The 21402-nt window shown below is 38.6% G+C and overlaps 1 protein-coding gene across 7 annotated transcripts in view; it reads left to right on the top strand.

Annotated features, from left to right (window-relative positions):
- Positions 1-21402, top strand: part of OSBPL1A (oxysterol binding protein like 1A) — a 113045-nt gene that overhangs the window by 88893 nt on the left and 2750 nt on the right. For all 7 annotated transcript variants that reach the window (XM_059724160.1, XM_059724162.1, XM_059724161.1 and 4 more), the window contains 10 exons: positions 5213-5288; positions 6432-6566; positions 7177-7274; positions 8859-9041; positions 9522-9629; positions 9722-9811; positions 10084-10210; positions 14695-14811; positions 15648-15771; positions 18904-18994. In XM_059724160.1, coding sequence (XP_059580143.1) covers positions 5213-5288; positions 6432-6566; positions 7177-7274; positions 8859-9041; positions 9522-9629; positions 9722-9811; positions 10084-10210; positions 14695-14811; positions 15648-15771; positions 18904-18994 — 1149 coding nt within the window. The remainder of the gene's footprint in view (positions 1-5212; positions 5289-6431; positions 6567-7176; positions 7275-8858; positions 9042-9521; positions 9630-9721; positions 9812-10083; positions 10211-14694; positions 14812-15647; positions 15772-18903; positions 18995-21402) is intronic.

Here is a 21402-nt window from a genome sequence, read left to right on the forward strand (position 1 = left end):
TGCCTCTGCTTTTTGAACTTACGTTGTAACTTGATTGTCATGTGAAGCAGAAATCCTTTCTCTTATAAAAGATAACTGTAGACATTTTGAATTTTCTCTCAGGATGATGATATTTGAAAAGCAGTTAGCTGTTCTGCAGCTCTAGTGAAGAACCCTTTCTGAAGCTAACAAACCATTATAAATCATTATTGATTGACGAGACAAAATTTTATATGGACATGGTTTTAACTCCTTTAAGTGTCTTGCTGAATTTGTGGGTCTTATTTCTTCATGTATTTTTAATGATTTATACCTTCTGTTGTCTCTAGTTTCCAGTCATTTGATCTCTGCTGGTATTAAGAATGACTTTCAATATTGGTAACTTGGCATCAAAAACTTATTTTAAAACTGCTTTGTTCAAACTTAAAACTCATGTATGTTGCATAGGTTTATCTTATGCTGTCAAATGATCCATTTTTTTTGTTCATGCCTTTGCCTGCGAAGGAGGACAATAAGTCCTAGAGTTAATGAGATGTAATAGACACTGCTATTCTCAAGTTTCAGTACAGGGGCAATTCAACATGCATATGTTACAGTTCAATCCCGACTTTAGCATACTTGGGGGGGGGGAAACCCAGCACAATCTAACTGGCCCTTGAGAAAAGCAAAATCACTCTACAAATAGATTGGATAACCTTTATCTATACCACTTTATGGCAGAAATTAAAAATAAACATGCTTCAGTGAAAATGTAAGATGTACCTTAAGTACTTGATACCTCCTGAGCATCTGTGCCTCCATGCTAAGTCAAGATTAGAAGCAATGAGGACAAGAGTGGAGTGAGGTAGTTATGGGCTGGAGGGTAAGAGAAAGTTGCTGACTAAAGGCATCTCTCTTGGTATCTCTTACTGATGTACTAAAAAAAAAAAGCAGCATTATTGCTGACCTCAGACAATATATCTAGTTAGCTGGAAAACCCAGAGAATGAGAAGTGCTGAGTTAAAATGGATATCTAGGAATGAATGCATAACTTGCATGTTTTGCCTGGAAATTCTGGGCCATGAAAGGGAGTTAATCTCCTGTAAAAGTGAATAATGTAAGTGTCATATGTAAATACAGTAGAAAAACTTAATTAAAGGCTGGCTGTGTAGTTGTTGGGCTGTTACACTAAAGACAGTCCTCTGTAAGTACAGGAAACGAACAATAACTTGGCCAGTTTCCATGAGCCTTGTTGTACAACTGTGGTGCCACAGTTGTAAACAAGAGGTGACTGGAGCCTCTAAGCTCCATATTGGCTCATGTACTCTGTTTACATATGGATGCCTCTCATTAGACTCTTTGGGCAAGATTTCACTTCCATTCCTAATCTGTATATCTTGCACTGTGTTGTCTTCAGTATTTAATGATCTCTCTAAACAGCCATGAACAAGAATAGATGCCTATATTTAACTTCTAAAATTTAGCTCCTGATTATTGCTTAGAAAAAGGTGGATGTTGAAGACTTAAGCATATGTATGTAGATGGCTAGGACCTCTTCTGTGTTTTACTGTAATGTTAAACTTTTACCTGTCACCTTAGTGATGCATTGGGATTTGGTATCCACAAATATATTGATGCAAACTGTTGTTTTCCCCAGAGTTGCGCCAATTTAAATTTTACTTCCAAGAGAGCTCCTCAGAGGATGAAGCTGTTCAATGTTTCTAGTTCTCTTGCCATGTTCTTTTTGGTTAATACTAATGTTTTGGTTTAGTTTATGTTAATAGTTGATCAAAACTTAAACTGCAGCTATACTTCCAAATTGCTATGTAGATTACCTTGTAGGTGCACTTCCGAGAAACGGGGCTTATTTGTAGACTGCTTGGATGCTGTAGCTGATGAAATATCCTGTAGAGCACAAGATATATCCTTAAAGTGCAAAACTGTAAATGGCAATTAGTAAACTAATATAAGATTCAAAAGCTTTGAGGAAATGCACAAAATGTTAGTTTTTTTTCTTTAAATTTTTGCTTTTTGCTTTTTTTTATTTACAATTTTTTGCTGGTTTAGCACTTCTGTCTTTTTTTAGCCATTTTGAGACGAGTGTCTCAGTGGCCTATAAATCTCTTGACATTAGAATATCATTTGCTTTCCTCCTTTTACTTTTTCTCTTGAGCTGATTATTTCTACATAGGTCATTCTGAAGAATGTTACATATCCAGCTAGTTAATGTCCTCTTTGCCAGAATATTCAAGGATTTTTGCTGGTCCAAAGGATTTTTTGTTCTAGGTTTTGGAACAATAGAAATCTGATGGGCCCAGAAAATGGAAAGTCATTTAGTCTGTTAATACCAAGAATGTTTGGGGGGTTTTTTATAAGTGCTTAATTACCAGATGTAATCAGGCTATCTACTATTAAACTGTCGGTGAACACATAGGTTAATGAAACTTGCGTTGTCATTGAGGTATACTATAAAAGTGGAAATACCAAGGATAATACTAACTGATTTTTTTTATTTGGTGCTCACTAACCACTTGATTAATCTCCTTTTCATATCCAGGGGAAAGCTAGTGATACTGAAGTAGTTATGGGGAACATAACATGATATAGTGCTTGTTTGATCTGGAAGCAGACTTCATACATAAAGCCTTTATTTTAGTAGGGATTTTTTTTAATACTAAATTGTGAACAGCATATGGCACAGTCTGAATATTTCTAGACTGCTTATTCTATCTAATGCTTCAGCTAATGGTGGAATACTGTCCAAGTGAAACTGAGCCAGTTTCTCTTTTAAAAAACAAAAAACCCAAAACAAAACAGTTTTCTCTTTCCTTCCTCCTGAGCTTCCCTGCCAGTTTTTAGCTTAAACTTCCTTTCCCATCATTAAAGGGTTTTCCCCCTCTTGCTGCTTTGTGGAGGATCTACCCAAAGGGAAATCAGGCTACAGGGAAAGAATTTTACAAGTGTCAATGCATAAAGCAAGCAAGCCTAAGATACTTTTCAATTACAATAGTTGCAAGATAACCACTACGTTTAATGTATTAGAAACTCCTTTTTCAGATGCAAGTGACTTTTGAGCAATCCTATGAATCCATGCCACTGCTTCTCTTTGTAGTAGAAACATACTTTTAGCTTTATCTAAAATAAACCTTAAAAAAATTCTTGATCTGTGAATAACTTCGTAGAAGAAATCTGCCTGTAGAGACTAAAGGCTGTTAATTTCCAACCCCTTCCCTTATTTACAGGGTTGCTGTCAAGGTTGATGGGGCTGAAATTTGACTATATTTTCTATTTCTTTCTTATCGCCTACTTACAAAGAACCTTTTGAGTCACTCAGAATTGTCATAAAGGAAAGGACAGATTTTAATTTTGGGTGTGGCTAATGAATGCAGGAAATTCAGTTTTAACCTGAAAGATAATAAAATAATGTTATATAACATAAAATTGTAGTACCATATATATTATGCCAGTAAATGATAGATTTTTGAACTCGCACAAGGAAGACTGTAATTTTCTTAATAAAGAGTAAATTGAGCCAGACAAGACTTTACATAGCATTCTGTGCTGAAGTGCTCACTACCAAATCATGTGTATGTTGTTAAATTACCTCTATTTCTGACTATTGTTTAATGAAGTAAATACTAAGATGAATATGGAGGAGTATAAACTTGGTGGAAACTGCCTCTTCTGGACACGTGCTTCAAAGCATCCACAAAGGATGTTCTTAATCTTTAAAATGACCAGGTTCATCTCACTCGCATCATAAAATTGAAAATTAGAATAGCAGACCTATTTTTTTTTTTTTAATTGGGATCACTGTTTTTAATGATCAAGAAGCCTTCCATTAGGAAGAACACTTAATTCCCCATCATTGTTCCATGTATCCAAGTGAATTTAGTTAATACTGGATATTTTTAGCAAATCATTACAAAACTAAAATTGCTTTCCAGAATTTCCATAGTACCATGCAAGGCAATATATATTTTTTGGAGCCTAAGTATTACCTTTAAAATTATACTAAGTCCAGACTACTAAGGGATTCAGCCAATTTTAAGGAACACTTGATTTTTGAAAAAATCAAAGAACCAGTCCAGGAAAATGTGTTTTCTTATCACAGAAGTATCAATGAAAATTAAGTAATAGAACAAGTGAAGTTGCTATCAAAGAACAAACAGCATACCATTTTAGCAGTCTTTGAAGATACTGAATTCCATAATCTGGGAGAAATGAAGAACCTCCTTGTTCAGGAGTGTGACACTTGAAGCTTTAAGTAAAGTTTTAAAGTTTCTCTTAAGTCTCATTTTAACTAAGATTAGGTGTGGTTTCAAGAGCCATAAATAGCTTTCCTTTAGTTTTAATACTTGGGGAGAGCCATAGACTTATGGTACATGACCCATGATTATATGGAGGTTATTTGGACTAATGCACCCTTTTTAATAAATTGAAAGTGTGCTTTGCCTCTTCATGTGTAAACTAAATTATACTATTTGTCTGTTCTTCATTTAAAAACAGTGCCTTAGCCAACATGAAGACCCTTTTACCAAACCATGTTGATTTTAAAACTTAATTTCAACCCTGCCTAAGCATATTTGTTGGCTTCTGCATAGAAAAAGTCATATCTCTCTTGAACTAAGAATAATTCTGTGCGCTTCTATTTTCCTGTTGTCCTTCATCTTGACTGAAAAGAAAAAGGTCACTGAACATAGGACCAAGACATTTTTCATGTGCAATATAGAAAGGGCTAAGTTATTATTTCAGTGCCATTAACTAAAAATAATCTTAAACCTTCTCTATCTAAATGGATATTTCTACAGCTTTTCATGAATATATATTTTTCAAAGGAGGTAATATGCCATCACTCTGCTGGTAAAAGACTAAGTACCACTTTGAAAAAATGACTGACAAATTATCTTCCACATCATGCAAACAATATCAAGAACTGATTTGTATGCATGGTTTTTGTTTGCTTTTTTTCCCCAAACATTTGTTGCTGTTAGAGTTCAGTTCACAGATCCAAACAACTGATTTGGTGTATTTGATATTTTTTTCAGCTTATCCTTCAGGAGTGTTGAATTCAATTCACCTTGTTTTTAACAAAGTCCCAAAATGTTATCTCCACATGCAAAAACTGCCTTATCTGTTAATCAGTTTGGAGTCATGGACTTAAAACAATATTAAAATGTTTGCAGCCATATTGGTAATAGACACTTTTTTGGTGAAGGGATAATGAAATAAAAGCTTGGCTTTTTTTTCCTAGAACAAGTTTGCCTTCTCCAATGTTTTCCAGGAACGACTTTAGTATTTGGAGTATCTTGAGGAAGTGTATTGGAATGGTAGGTAATCTGTAAGTAAGATGCAATAAAGACCAGATTTGTGTACTCTTATGTAAACTGAAGAGTTTGACTTCCGTGGTTCATAATCCAGAAGGGCTAAGGCTGAGCTGAACAAGCAATTTGGGCATTTGCTCAAAGGCGTCTTCACAGCCCTCCAAGTTTTCTACAGAACCAAAGTGTAAAATAGCAAGATGGAGTCTTCCAGTTTCCCCGCAATGCTTCATTTGAGTTTGTGTGCAGAACACTGAGCAGTTCTGTGAGCCTTCTGCTCACCAAAGAGGCCTTATTGGATAAAAATATTACCCTAAAATGCACAAGGGGCTGTTGACAGCAAGTCTGGCTCATTCTGCCTGCAGTTTAGTTTGCAGTGTGCATGGAGTGGACACTGGAAATGCCTCCGTTGCACTCTGGAAGAATGGGTTGGTTGAAATTGGGTCAGTATTTTCTGAAACTTGAGCAGTGTGTTCATGATGCTAACAAAGATCTTGGTGATATGCTGTTGTTGTTGTAGATGAGCAAATTCCTTTCTAGTTTGGTGTGTTCCAAGAGTAATAACAGCATATTGGAAAAAAAAGAAGTGGTAGTCCTGGCAAGATCACAAGTGGAGAATGGCACTGAAAGCAAACTGGAGGACTGCAGAAACTGTGCTGGAAAATCACTTGTAACAATGCTAAGGGTTCAGAGCAAATGTTTTTTTTTCTTTTTAAATAAGGCCTTCAAAGCCAGTTATTTTAAAATGAAGACTTAGAAGGTATTCTTGTTAAAAACATTATCTTCTCTGTTAGAGACCATCTGGTTAATAAATTGTAAAAGTCGGTAATATTTTCTAATCTGAAGGTTGTCTTTTGTAGAAAGGTGTTCTGAGACTCTCCATGTCTTTTCTGAAACATTCCTATGATTAAAGATGGATGTAAATATTAATTTCTAAAAGATTTATTTCAATGCAAGGAGAGGCTTAATCTCAGAAAGATGATACAACCCACATTGTATTATTTTCATAATCCACAGGCCAAGTCAAGGGATGTTGCACTACCACTATTGGTACCAATTTATCTTTACTAAGATAGTTAAATTTTGAGTTGCTATAATTCAATGTGTCCAGTCCTCTTTTGGTGTTTAATGCATATTTCACTCTTGTATCAGGAGCTGTCAAAAATCACAATGCCAGTTATTTTCAATGAACCACTGAGCTTTCTACAGCGACTTACAGAATACATGGAACATACGTACCTCATCCATAAGGCCAGTTCACTTTCCAGCACGATTGACAGGATGCAGGTACTTTTTTTTTTTTTTTTTTTAATAGTGGTTACATAATGTTTCTGAAAGTCCTTTTCTGGTACGTTTTGGATATAATACTTGCTTAGAGTAAACTGTCAGTTGGCCAGAAGAAGCAGCCCTGTAAGTTACTTCAGGTTGAATTCTCTTGCTAGCTAAACTAAATTGATCTGATTTAATTCACTGGGGGGCACATCCACATGTCACCATATGTGGCAACATTGGTATGCTGCCATGCTTTAGTACTTCTTACTGAAAGTACTAAAACATGGCACATGGTTAGATTTTGCCACTATGGTGACTTAGCTGGCAGTCACATGTAGACCTTCATGATTGCTACATCTCTATAGCATGCTGTATAGCGATGTGCTATGGCACTGCAGGGCAATGTGTAGACACACCCTCAAAGTACATTCAGTTTTGAAAGGCTTTTAAGTTTCCTTGAAGAAAACTTAAACGTAAGATTTTACTTCACCTTTTTTTCTTAAAATCCTGCCAAATCCTCATGGAAGAAGATGGTATGATATACCCAACTTGTTAATTAGTTTTGCATCTAACAAGAACTAAAACTAACAAGGTTAATTCTTGATGTTGATATTCTTTTGAACAGTGTGTAGCTGCATTTGCTGTGTCTGCGGTTGCTTCACAATGGGAACGGACAGGGAAACCATTCAACCCACTACTTGGAGAAACGTATGAATTAGTCAGGTAAAGACTAGAAATGTTATTAAAGAAAATAATGCATAACAATGGGTGGTTAAGTAAATCTATCATGTGCTTGAAAAGTGCTTTTTGTCTTTTAAATCGGGCAGAACTTTGCCACCATGTGCTAAAAGTTGTCCCCTTTTTCAGCTGTTAATACTTTTTTTGGGGAGCATACAGGTTACCTTAAACTGTTCTGGGTTGAAAATCTGTCCCTTCTCCCCCCCACCATACTTCTTTCTTTTCAGAGCAGTTTTATTGATCTAACTTATCAGTGTTGCAATTTAGATGCTATATCTATACAAAGATTTATTAGATAAACATACCAATACTGCAGCTAACTTGTAAGCAAACTTCTCTTAAATTTATTACATAGGCTCTCATACACTAAAACTGGAAAAAAAAAAACCAACTAAAAAGTAAATTCAGCTGGCAGAATAACCATTTCAGGCTTGGCAATTTTTAAGACCCCATATAAGCAGGTAGGCCAGTCTGCAGGACCCATATCTATGTGTATGTGATAGACTTTACAAATGTTTAAGAAACAACCAAGGGTGTAGGTTGTAGCCATGGTGGTCTCTAAGGACATAAGCAGACAAAGTTCTTCGGGTAAATCTGATATATCTCTTATTAGACCAATGCAACAAGTGGGAAAAATTGTTCTTTGCAAGCTTTTGGGTATAAATACCCCTCTCAGGCTGAGGAAGCATCCACAGTTGGTGTGCTCTTCCTGGATGGAATGAATAGTAAAAAAGCCAGAGGCTGGCATACATGCAAGAAAGGCAGTCGGTGAAGATATAAATTGAGGAGTCAGTGCATGAGACGGGCTGGGAGGGTGGTGGATGAATGTAGTTGGTCAGTAGTGGAGAGAGGTACCTGGGGAGCCGGATGTTAGGCAAGTTTATAATGTGATATAAATCCAATGTCTACTTTATCAACCTCCTAGATACAAAAAATCATGGACTAAATATAAAGTTCATAGGCTCATCTGTGAAAAGTGTTTTGTAAATTCCCTTTGAGGATTAGAACTAAGAGATTGGGGGTTTTTTGTGAGAAATGTGCCTCCGCAAGTATTCTTGTCTTTGATAAACTTCCAGTGTGCGTTCTTTCTGGTACGCAGTTGTTGTTTGGTTTCTCCTACAAATTTTCCGTCAAGGCATTTAGTACATTGGATGTGATGTGTTACATTTCTGGAGGTGCAGCTGTAAGATCCAGGAATGCTGATGGTTCTCTTGTGAGGTATAATAATTATGGGGGTAGTGGAGATGTTAGCAGGTTTTACGTTTCTTGTCCTAGTATGGTCTGAGAGAAATCACCATGTCTCTTTATTTACGTGAACTGTTTTGGTTAAAACTTGATTAGGTTTCCTTGTGGTGCACAAGGATTTTAACTTAGATGGTTGCCTTGGATAAAGCCATATGGAGTTACTATAACTTTTTTAGTCTTATGTCAGAATAGGTAAAGGAAGTTCTTTTGAGAGAGTACTAGTCACATCTAAAATGCAAACTTTGTTAACTCTAAATAAAAAAACAAATGAAGAAAACCCGCCAATGATTTTTTTTTTTTTTTTTTTTTTATTTTTTTTTTTAGAGATGATCTTGGATTTAGACTTCTCTCGGAACAAGTTAGTCATCACCCACCAGTCAGTGCTTTCTGTGCTGAAGGATTGAATAATGATTTTGTGTTTCATGGCTCAATTTATCCTAAACTCAAGTTCTGGGGCAAGAGTGTGGAAGCAGAACCTAAAGGAATTATGACTCTGGAACTACTTGAGTAAGTGGTCAATATTTATATTGACACAATACATAATAAAGGATAAAATAACTCTCCAGTGCTGCAATTACAATTTCATATGTACATTTCTATGTTTTATAGATAAAGCAACTGTTCTGTCTTCATGCTATTTTTCCAAGGTGTTCAGAATTGTAGGGTTAACTGGCATCCATAGTGTTTATATTCCCTTAAAATGATTAGGGCTATGATCCTTCAATTACTTTTGTTCCCAATTGTTTGCCCATTGTAGTCCCATTGTTTGCCCAACATGACCGAGTGCTGGCAATGGTGGCATTGAAGCTGCTGTGCCCCACCAGAAGTGATAGTAAGTTTTGTCATCTTGGTGTGCTGCTAGGGACAATAAACGCTAAATTTCCACAGCTGAATATTGGCAGCCTGGCTTGTTACTTGCTGTAGTGTCATTATTAAAGTATGTTTTAAAGGTGTATTTGTGCCAATAACTTTTTTACTTTTTTTCAGACACAATGAAGCCTACACATGGACAAATCCTACTTGCTGTGTGCATAATATTATCGTGGGTAAACTTTGGATTGAACAATATGGAACTGTAGAAATAACTAACCACAAGTAAGCTGGGAGTATGACTTGCGAACTTTAATGTGTTTTTAAAAAAAACAGTAATTTTGCAAGTAACAAACGTCTTTTGGTTTCTACTTCAGAACTGGTGAGAAATGTATATTAAACTTCAAGCCATGTGGCCTTTTTGGGAAGGAGTTGCACAAAGTTGAAGGCTATATTCAAGACAAAAGGTAAAAATTGTATCACGATTAGACCCTACCCTTTAATGCTATTTAAATTTTATCTCATGAACAGTTGGAGTGAATAATGCTTAAGCATGCTGAATCTAGGATAAGTAGGGTGTCTGAACTTTTTGTGTAGCAGTCATAATATTCAATAGATTTTAGGGACTGGTTCTCTTAAAAGCTTTCATTTTTCAGAAACCCTTTTCATACTTCTAGAATCTGAAAATACTGAAATGAGCTGTTTTAGAACTCTCCCTAAACTTTTTCTTTCTTGACAGCAAAAAGAAACTTTGTGCACTGTATGGGAAGTGGACTGAGTGCTTGTACGGTGTTGACCCAGGTACATTTGAAGCTTACAAAAAAAATGACAAGAAAAATACAGACGAGAAGAAAAACAGTAAACAGGTATTAAATGTTAGGCATCCTATTGTGCCACTGACACACCATCTCTAAGAGGTTGTTCTTAGTACCGTCTTGGATGTCTCCCTTCTATAAATTTGCTATTTTCTGCTTTCTTTTCACTTTTTTGCTTTCAATTTAAAGACCAGTTGAATGTGTAAATGCATTGAGCATTAGAATTCTAGCTATCCAAATTATTTTTGGAAGAGTTGATCTTCGTGCTTTGGATTTTGCCAATTCCTAATTAGGGGGAAGATTCACAGTCTAAGGCCAAAATATTCCACATCTGCCTGGTCTGGGGTGCATGCCCCCTCCGAGTCATTTAGGTTTGCCTACTGTTGGAGATGGGATGCTGCATTGCTGGATTGCGAGCTTGTTCCATGTGGCACATCTGTTCTGCTTAGAGGTCTGCAAAGCCTCAAGTTGCAATAGGGAAAAGTTTGAAAACTTGATGAAATGTTCCATTTCTTTGCTTGGCCTTTTTAAACTTCTATTCTGATTTTAATTCTATCACCACTGATACAGGAAAGCATATTTGTTTTTTGTAACTGGCTATGTTATCTTACTATTTAAAGCAGTGACGAAGATGGTCTTGGTGAAATCCGACGTTGCTGCTACTGAATAGAGAAAATAACATTTTAAAATTCCTGAAAACCTTTTAAAGGTGATCTTCCCTTCAACATGACTGAAGACTCTGTTGCTTAGCCTTAATTGTCATTGGTCTTTAGAGCGTCTAGAAACATTTTGTCCTTGTGCAGATTCACGTTATTGCTGCATGATAACACCTCTAGTGTTTGCCGTCAGGTGATCTCAAAACCACAGGAGACTACCACCCTCTGAAGCTGCACCTGTGAGCCTTGGGGAAGAATAGAAAAGAAAAACATACTCTGCACACTTGTTATCATCCAGCTACCAGTTTGTTTCCCCTGACAATATTAAATATTACTCCTAGTCCCCACTTCAGAAAGAAATGCTCCATTGACAGAGCTCATGTTTTAGGTCAACTCTTGGCTTTTTTTGCATAGATTTCCAGTAAAAGACAGAAGTGTGGATTTTAATTAACTATGCATTCTTAAAAGAATGTTATACACCATTGAATCGAATGTACTACTGTGTGGGATCTTTTGCTCAAAAGTCAGAACTGAGAATATGGTCCTCCATTACCGTCAAGGTGATTCTTGACAGTTTGCTATTGGGTGTTACATCTGTCTGGTCTTGAGGCTTCCTAGTGTACTTTTAAATACAAAATCTGGAGGATTCAAATTGGAACTGGTCAGAAAATAATGAAAACTAAACTGTGAAAGACTCTTAGCAAAAAGGCTATGTTCTGCCAGTCTTATAAAGAAATACAGAAATATGGTGGGGAATGGATGCCTGGAAGCATGCAGGTGTTCTACAAAATAATAATTTTTAGAATAATTGCTAGCTATTGGGATTTCTCCTACAGATCTGGACCCAAGTGCTTTGAGAAGTACTTATAAAGCTTTCTTTTCCATATGCTTCAAAGATGCTCTCACTGATTTCAGTTGAAGTTAAGTGCCCAAGTACTACTTGGATGTTCTGAGCCCTGGTTCATATGAGCTGCATAGGATTTCCATTACCTTCAGAAATTCCATTCTCTCCCACTTCTCACTGTCAAGAGCAGTTGGCATGGTATCAGTGTCCAGGAGCTGATGTTGCCATAGGCTCATTTCTGAACATCTTGGTTACTTGCGTATTACATTCAAATGTACTTCTTAAAGCAGTCGCATTAAAGAAGGCCTAGTTCTTAACCTTTTAAGACTTAAGGCACCCCTTGGAAAATGCTGGTTCTTTTTCATTCTTTTTGACTAGAGAAAAAGAACAGAACAATTATTCTGTTACAAAGTACTCTGACTATAACAAGTTTTTTTTTTTTGTTTTTTTTTTTTTAACACTATGGATTCCTGTTTGACATACCTGGGTTTATCTTGTGAACTACATTTGCTTATCTAACAGTGCTAGTATTGCAGCACCCTTGAAAGGGGCTCAAGGCACCCCAGGATGCTGTGGCACCCTGCTTTGAGAATTTTGGCTAGGTGAGATCTGAGAGCTGATGTTTCCAGAATTTCATGGACTTCTGCCATTTCATTGCATGCTGCCACCTAAGCAGGCTCTCCTCCCTCTTTAGGGGGTATGAAGTCTCCTGTGCTGTTTTGACAGCTCTCTTGTCTCTTGCAGTAGATTGTTCCACACTTCCCCATAACGTAAAAGTGTGGAAAACCTTGATCTCCGTCAGAAAATTATTTGGAAACATGTCTACGGTCACAATATTTGAAAAGTTGGATATGCTACTAACACAATGACTGAGTTGGAGAGTTGACAGACTGACTCTCCTCCTTTCCCTCCTTCCCCACATGTGCACTCTGAATTCCGTGCACCACGTCTAGTTACCTTGATCTAACAGAGTTGCAGACTTACTTGGTTGAGGATCCAACTGCTTTTGTTCAAGACTTCATGCTGGGATCGCATCTTTAGAACTGTACACTTTGCATTTCCACTGGGAAGATAGAATTCACACTTTTTTGCATTCTGAGTACTGCATTTTTCTAGTGAAGGTGTTATCTTAACCTGGAACATTACATAAACTAGAGGCATTTTCCAGATTATTGAAGTTATAACAGTAATTAATGTTTGTGTGCATATTTTAGAAACCTAGCCTTGCGACACCATGCATACGCGCACACTAATACATGATCCCATGCAGGAAAAAACTGCATCACGTTAAAAAAAAAAAAAAAAGTGCTGCTTGTGGACCAACTTGCTTTGCAAGGTTACCATCTTTTGATCCTGTAGCATTTTACTTTGATTTCTGTTCAATTTTTTTAACAGGCACTACCTCCTCTAGAAATCAGGGTTCTAATAAAGTCTGGGAGTATTCAACTAGGTCGTACTGGCAGCTTGACAACAGCTTAGGATAGAAATCTACTTTTGCATCATAACCTGGTTACTTCTCCAGTTACGTTGTCAACACCAAAAGCTCATACCAAAAAGTTCCATAGATAATCAGATATTTGAATACATTTTGGCTTGCTAGTGTGGAAGGTGAAAACTGGAGTCAGAATGATGCTTTGCCCTAGGTGTTTTTGTGCTGAAACCCTGATTACATCAGTTGATTTTATCCATACTCCTGGCTTAGTGTTATAACAAAGTTAATTTTTATAGGTTTTTAAGCTTTGTTACACAACTGGAAACTTTATAGGTGAAATCAGTGTGCACACATCGGTCTCATTATAGGTCTGTTAAATACCTCCAAAGATCCCTTGAAGCCTTTCCTGCATCACCATTCAGAACTATTTTTAGATTAAAATGTCAGGACACAATTACCCACTGGTCCCTGAACAAGACAAGATGCATATCAAACTGGCAGCAGTTTAGACATAGTGGCTAAACCATGTCAACAGGTGGTAGTGGTTTGGGTTTTTTTGTTTTTTACTTCACCAGGCTTATTAGCACAACTCTTGGGAATATTGAAACTAAACCTAGTTTCAAACATTTTTGTTGCTAGGCCAGAGTGGGTGCATCTACATGTGTGTCTGACTGTGCAGTAACTGCCAGTCCTACACTGTCCTGGTGCCACACAGGTAGGTAGTTTCTAACCATACTGCACAGTAGCAACAAACTAGTAGTTTCTGACCCGACCACCCCCCCCCCCCACGCGCGCACAGTAGCAGTGGTGTCATGACGCCATAGCTCATCACCTTAATGACCTAGTATTTCAAGTAGACACACTCACTGTGTTTTTAATCAATTGAAAAAGGCCCATCTCCCTCCTTACCATTCATACTTACTCAAGCTGTAGATCATAACTTCAGTAGCTTTCCCAGAGAGGTATTAAGTGCTGCACCTCAAGCAGTGTACACCAATCCTGGGGCTGCATCCTAGATTATGCATCCTTCTCTTGGAAGAACATTCACTTAATTCTTTTAGCATTGCATTGTCAACATGGTAAGGCCAGTAGAGCTTAAGAGTACCTGTGCTGAATGGCACTAATTCATTTTGAAGCTTGGGGATGCTGATACATGAAACTCATAGGCTGGCTAGAGCCTGCTAATTGGCATGCTCCAGCAGTCTTGGTTAATTGAGTCTAAAGTAGCCACCCCACGTGTGCAGGCACCCATAATGATTGATTAGAGTCCTCCTTTATGTAAGGGTAAAACACACTTTGAATGTGAAGGCACCAACCTTCCTGAATCTGTATGTCTGGTGGGGGATGCATGTAGTTTTTCTTCTCCCCACTCTTCCTCTTCAGTGTTCTTCGCAAGGATCTCGGAGTGCGCAATCTTGTTTTGTTCCTTTGGCTTAAGTACTGGGGAATGAATGTGTTTGGGGTCTGAATGCTTCTTGACTCTCTGGGTTCATGTCTTAGATGTCTTTTTAGTGTAGTTTCTGTATAGGGCTGTTTTACAATCTAAGGTTGTTTAGTACTACATGAATTAAATATCTTTTCTTTGTATTTGTGCTGCTTCCAGATGGGCAATTCAGAGGAACCAGATGAGATACCTCTGCCAGATTCTGAAAGTGTGCACGTTATTCCTGGAAGTATTTTATTGTGGAGGATAGCACCAAGACCTCCAAATTCAGCACAGGTTAGCCAGACTTCTGCTTTTTAAAAGTGCATGTTAAATTGCTTGATTGTAGAGCGTACACTTTAGTCTCTGATTTGCCTCTTTTTCAAAATACAGCTATGAACTTCTATAAAATCTGCTTTTACTATTATGAATATGAACTTCCCTGACAGTTAACTGTCATGTGGGACATGACACGTAAATAAGCCAAAGCAGCATGTATGGCTCCCTTCTTAGCATAGCCTAACTTTTTACAGAACCTTATTCTACTAATTGGTGAAAACTAGGATTTGTTGCAGCTAGTTGTAGTATTCTACCCTCTCTTGCTGTTAAGCATGGCTATCTATTTAGCAGGCTGACTTATAGGACAGGGCAGCTAACCGCAAAGCATCTCATAAAGAGCATTCATAGAGGGACAAGCTCCACAAGCATTGCAAGAGTACATGCATTGAAAAGGAAGCCTGCATGATGTGTCTGAAAAGCCACATGGCTGGAGAGAGAGTTGACAGGATAGAGATTTGGAACAAAAAAAAAAGTAGGTCAGAGTTGCTGATATAGGTTTATAGGGGGAAGTCTGGGTTGCTCTAGGGGCAGAGGTAAGTTTCTGCAGGACAAAGAGGGAAAGAATAATCCACCTGAATAGTCAGGTCTCACTCTAATTAGATATGTGCATGAAGGATGCATGGCACAGGTTTGCCTTGCTGGCATCTTCACATTCTTGCTATACTACAGTTAGCTGTGTTCTGGTCACTCAAGAGTGTATTACTCCATATGTTAATGCCCTTTGGTTATAGAGTACATAAGTAGCCAAACAGCTTTTGTAAAGCTGTTCTGTATTTCTGTGCCTCTCATTTCAGATGTACAATTTCACTAGCTTTGCTATGGCTTTGAATGAATTGGACAAAGAAATGGAAAGTGTTATTCCTAAAACTGACTGCAGGTTACGACCAGATATAAAAGCCATGGAGAATGGTGAAATAGGTAACTATTAAATAATTTGGAACTGAATGACTGGGAGGAACTTAAATGAACTGAAAGATTCCAACTGCATGGGGCAAAATTTTCTGTTTCAAGCAATAACCAGCTCCCTTGATACTACTTTTTGGCTTTAGAAACTCCTTTTGAAGAATGTGCTTCTAAAGAGAGTATGCTTTAAATGTGTAAAACTTTTTATATAAGACATGTTTCCTACACTTGCTTTATAAGCATGCTGTATTCACTTATCTTCTACTTTGAGAGAAGGACCTGAAGTCAATGAAAGGAACATATACTGCTTAAACTTTTTGGATGGATTTTTAAGTCTTAAATGTGTCGAACTTCTTTGGACTGTAAAGCCTTCCTGTATTTCTCTTGGGAATTGGTGAGGTAGATGGAATGTTTTTGAATTGCTAATTTCCACTAATACAATCAAACCTGCTGAAGTCAAACTCCTTTGCCAGAAGAAATGAGTGGCTGTTATAAAATTATTTGCAGCAGGAGATTGCAGTTTGGGGGGGAGGGGGCAGTGCCATTGGAGTAAGTAAGCTTCCTTTGCAGCATGTTTGGTGCTAGATCCTTTAAGATGTGCTGCTTCTGGTGTGGAGGATTTAAGGAGAAGAGACACATAGTCTTTCCCTTGTCTGATGCCTGATTATTTTTATCTAGCTTTTTTTAAGAGCATTATTACCCTTGTGGTTAGAGTTCACACTTGGAGACTTGTAAGGCCTGGGTTCTGTCCCCTACTGTCTGGCTTCCTGATGATTTTCAGGCAAGTTACTTCTCTTCTGTCTCCATTTTCCTCATCTATAGAATGAAATAATTACTTCATAGATCTCCAGACATTTTAAACTCATAGAATTGTAGGGATGGAAGGGACCTCCAGAGATAATCTAGTTCAATGCCCTGCTTGAGACAGGATCATCCCTATCTAAACTATCACATCCAAGTCCCCCTTGTTCCACAACTACAATCTGCTTTAAAGGAAATGAGAAGAGCTAGGTATTACAATACCAGGTGCTTGGGTGGCCTTTTTCAGTTATCAGTAATATGATCTTAGACTTAAGTGAGCAGAAGCTGAGTTGATATTCCTTCCCCCCCCCTCCCCCCCCCAACTCAAGCCAGTATATTTTGCCCTGTATATTGTACTGTTTATACAGTCAGTGAGACCGGCACCGTAGCTCATTGCATCCCTACTGATCCAAAGCAGCTACATAGTACTGCATTATTTTCTTACTATAGTAACACATTCGGTAACATCCATCTTTGAGCTCTGTCATACAGTTACCATTATATCTGTTTCTGTTTGACAGTTTTACTCCTGTGGGTGGATGGCTGCAATAAGACACTGGGTAACAGACTCACAGGAGTCTGGATCAGGAGAACCTCTTTTGGGAACAACTTTAAACTGTCCGTTAAATGCTTTCTGAAGGTTTTGCCAGTCTCCTTTTGGAAGACAAGTGCATATGATCTCACTGAAATTCACTCAAAAATGTCTAGTGAACTGGCAGATGGCATGCATCATGGACTGGAGTACCCTTTCTGTTAAGAGTTTCAGTGATTTGTTCTGTGTGCTTAAGAGGCTGCATCACCATGGTATGCTAATACCTGTCCAACAAGAATGATTGTATCCTAGCACCTTCTCTGCCAGGTTAAGAATACTATTTTCCTCATCTTTATGGAAAACGAACAGAGGCACACAACAGAGGCTTGTGTAGGGTCATACAGCTGGAGGCACAGCTGGAAACTGCATCCAGATTTCCTCAATCCATCCTGCTGTCTTATCCATTTGCCTTTCTGGAAGATGTCTTGGATGGATCAATTAACACAAACAAAATTCTCAGGGATCTTAGGCCATGGCACAGCAAACTACTGAGGATCCAAATCGGACTGGCTGATCCTGTCGCTACAACTCGGTCCCCCTACTCTATTTTAGATTTGTTCTTTAAATGGGTTTATTCTGTCACATGCTAGTATTAGACACAGCAGCTGAGCCATCACTATAGCTGTAAAACTTCTTGGGAAAATCTCTACCTAATAGTACATTTTTTTTTTTTTTTTTTTTTTAAATTGGAATAATAGAAAATTTGAGTTGGAAGGGACCTCAGAAGGTCATCTAGACCTGTTTCCCAACCTTTTCCAGCCTGAGACACACTTGCATTAATTTTTTGCGGCAGACCTGTTAAGGCATTCCCCGTCCTCAAACCTATTGTAGCTCGTTGCCATGGCAAAATTCTGCGGCGCACCTGTTCATTTCTGATGGCACACTTTTGTGCTGCAGCAGGCTGGTTGGGAAGCACTATCTAGACCAACACTCTGCTCAAAGCGGGACTAGCCCCAACTATTCATTCTAGCCCAGGCTGTCTAGCCAGCTCTTAAAAACCTCGAAGGATGGAGATTCCACAGCTTCTCTGGGTAGCATGCTTCCGTGCTTTACACTCTCCTCATGAGTTTTTCCTAATATCTAACCTAAACTTCCCTTACTGCAGCTTGAGGCCACTGCTCCTTCTTTAGTCATCTGCTGCCACTGAGAACAGTCTAGCTCCATCCTCTTTGAAACTACTCTTCAGATACTTGAAGGCTGCTCTTAAATCTCCCCTCCAGTCGTCCCTTCTCCAGACTAAGCCCTGTTCCCTCAGCCTCTTGTATGTTATGTGCCCAAACCCCCCAACCTTGTTGGTTGCCCTCTGCTGGACTCTCTCCAATTTGTCCACAACCTTTCTGTAGTGGGGGGCCCAAAACTGTACTCCAGATGTGGCCTCACCAGTGCAGAATAGAGGGGAGTAATCACTTCCCTCAATCTCCTGGCAATGTTCCTATAGATGCAGCCCAGGATGCCATTGGCTTTCTCTGCTACAAGGACATGCTTTTTGGCTAATTCAGCTTATTGTCCACAGGAACCCCCAGGTTCTCTTCTGCAGACCTGCTGCTTATTCAGTTGGGTGAATTGGATTATTCCATCCCAAGTGCAGGACTTTGCACTTGTACTTATTGAACTTCATGAGATCTGTTTTGGTCCAATCCTCTAATTTGTCAAGGCCTTGTTGAATCCTAACCCTCTCTTTCAGTGTATCTACTTTTCTCTGAAGTTGGTGTCATCTGTAAACTTGTCTGTTTATAATTCTGTTGCTTTTTCAGATTTAGCCAGTGAAGAAAAGAAACGGCTAGAAGAGAAACAAAGGGCTGCTCGCAAAAACCGCTCCAAGACTGAGGAAGACTGGAAAACAAGGTTAGTATGCAAGGCAAAGTGTTTGAAATTCAGGGTAACTGTCAGGCTCCATTGACAGTGTCTGTTTTCCGTTGCCTGCTGAATTAGAACTTCAGCTTTACTGCTACCACACTTTGAAAGCATGGTCAAAACTTTGGTAGTGTTTCCAAAGGAATGCACAAGGCCAAGCTAGGGTCAGTCGTACTTCCAGCCTTCCATCACTCAGCTCTCTCGTAAATAGAGCTGTTTACAACTGACACTTGCTCAAGGCAATACTTGTTGCCTTTCTGATATTTTACCCTGACCAAAATGTACATGTGGTGCGTACTGTGGGTATGGTTTGGGTTTTAGTTCCCTAGGCTTGCAGCAGATGGAAACCTGAGGCAGCAGCATGCCTAGCTCCAGGGAGAAGAGAATACCTAATAAGTTGCTCTCCTCCAGCTAACCATTGAATTGCGTAGTTTCTTATTGAGAACTGCCCACATCCATTTGTTTTTATTCCTTTTCGTGCACACCTGTGCCAAAGACCAAAAATTGATCAAATGATTGCTCCTTGTCCAAGGACAACATTAGAAAGCACTTAAGACTGTGTGCATCTGTGAAACATTACTTTCATATGTAGAGGCAGTTGGCCATGTTAATCTGAAGTCAGGGAGAACATAGTGCAGGGAGGTACCTGAGAGAATTAACTGATTCAAAGAAGCAAGAGTTTTATAGGCACTTGTTGCACTTAGAGCTCATGTGTCTCTGAACATTATTTTTAAGGTGCCACCCAGTCCTACCTTCTGCCAGGTCTTGTGTTTTGCTTTCTGCAAATTGGCACAATAGATTAAATTAACTAGTTGAGAAACTTGACTGCTACAGGTTTTTTCTTGTATCCTGGCTAGCTTGGTAACTAGAAGGCCTTTTGAATTATTTTCCTCTACTTCAAGAAAACTTTGCAACCTGTGTTGACGCTGTAACCGAAGTGCTGCATTCATTGTTAGTTACTGGTTCATGTCTCCAAGAGGAAAATTTAAGGAGGCTTTGGAAACTCCTAAGTGAGATGGGGCAGAAGAGCCAGTTTTAAAATAATCTCTGAGATATAAACCTTTTTAAAAAGGCATATTGACAAACCATCTGGTGTGACATGACAGGGTTTTTGCTTAATACACCAGCAATGATGGTCTCTTCCTACCTGCTCTTCTCTGCAGAAGATTGAAGAGTTTGGGATAACTTTTAGGCTAGATGCTATGCCACAGCTGAGAGCCCATACCCTTTCCCACTCACTCAGTCTGGGTGTTTAAAATGCTTAATCTAGAGAGTGTGTGTTGACTAGAATGTCTGTCTAGCTGTAACACTAAATTGTTTTGTTTTTTTTCTTGCAACTGAAGTCATCCATCAGCCCTGGGTCCCAGGTTTGGACTTGTCTGACTCTCGTTTTTACGCTTGCTCTCCTGAAGTGCTTGGCTTTCTTTCCTAAGACTAGCACAGAGCAACATCTTTCTAATTCTTCTGAATAACATAGTGAAGTCCTTGATACCCTTGATTTTTTTTGGGGGGGGGGGTCCCCTTCCCTGCTTTGATTATGGACAATCAAGGGTGTTAGGTGTCTTTACTTTATAAATTTCCTTATACAGTAACTGCAGCAGGTACATGGGGGTTTCAGATGCTTCCTGTTAGTTTTCTCCAGTATTTTTAATAAAAAACACCTGGGGGGGGGGGGGCTTTGCGTGTTTGTTTTTTTTAATATGGAGTAAGAAGGTAAAATTCTGGTGATATTTAGGATTACAGTCATTGATCAGATTACTTCTATTTGGCACTTTTGACAAGGCGATTCAATTAAGATTGTGGCAAGTAGAATGGTCTGTTCCCTCCCCATTAAGACTTACGAGAAAATAGTGTAGAAAATACTCCAAACTCACTAGAGGTACGTTTCTGATTATTTCCAGGAAGCCAGCTATACTTATCTGAAGCATTTCATCTATAATGCAGCTGTTGCTTCTATTTGCTCACTGCAGGAAAATACACTCTGGGGCAGTAACCCTATTTTTTTTCCTCTGGCTGTCATTCTTCACAAAGGCTAGGATTTTCAAAAGTGATTGGCTTATTTTGGTTGCCCAGTCTGACATCCTTCAAAGGGCAGAAGCATGAGTGTTTGATATTTTAAAAAAAAAAAAAAGAGAGAGAGAGAGATCACCCTAGTTGGGCACCCAAAATTGCTCATCACACTTGAAAAATCTTGATCAGTGTCTTAGTATTCCCTGTAAGCTCCTTGGAGCAAGGACTGTGCCTTGCACAAAAACACAACAGCCTGTGAATGTGGGAAACCAATACTGGCTATCACTTACTCTTGACCCACCCCTTCAAGTTAGTGCTGATATATAGGTATACCCCATATCCCTCATATGGGGTACATGGACACTTTCTATTGCTACTTTCTTTAGTAA

This window comes from Alligator mississippiensis, chromosome 3, assembly GCF_030867095.1.
Source record: "Alligator mississippiensis isolate rAllMis1 chromosome 3, rAllMis1, whole genome shotgun sequence".
Lineage (NCBI taxonomy): Eukaryota > Metazoa > Chordata > Crocodylia > Alligatoridae > Alligator > Alligator mississippiensis.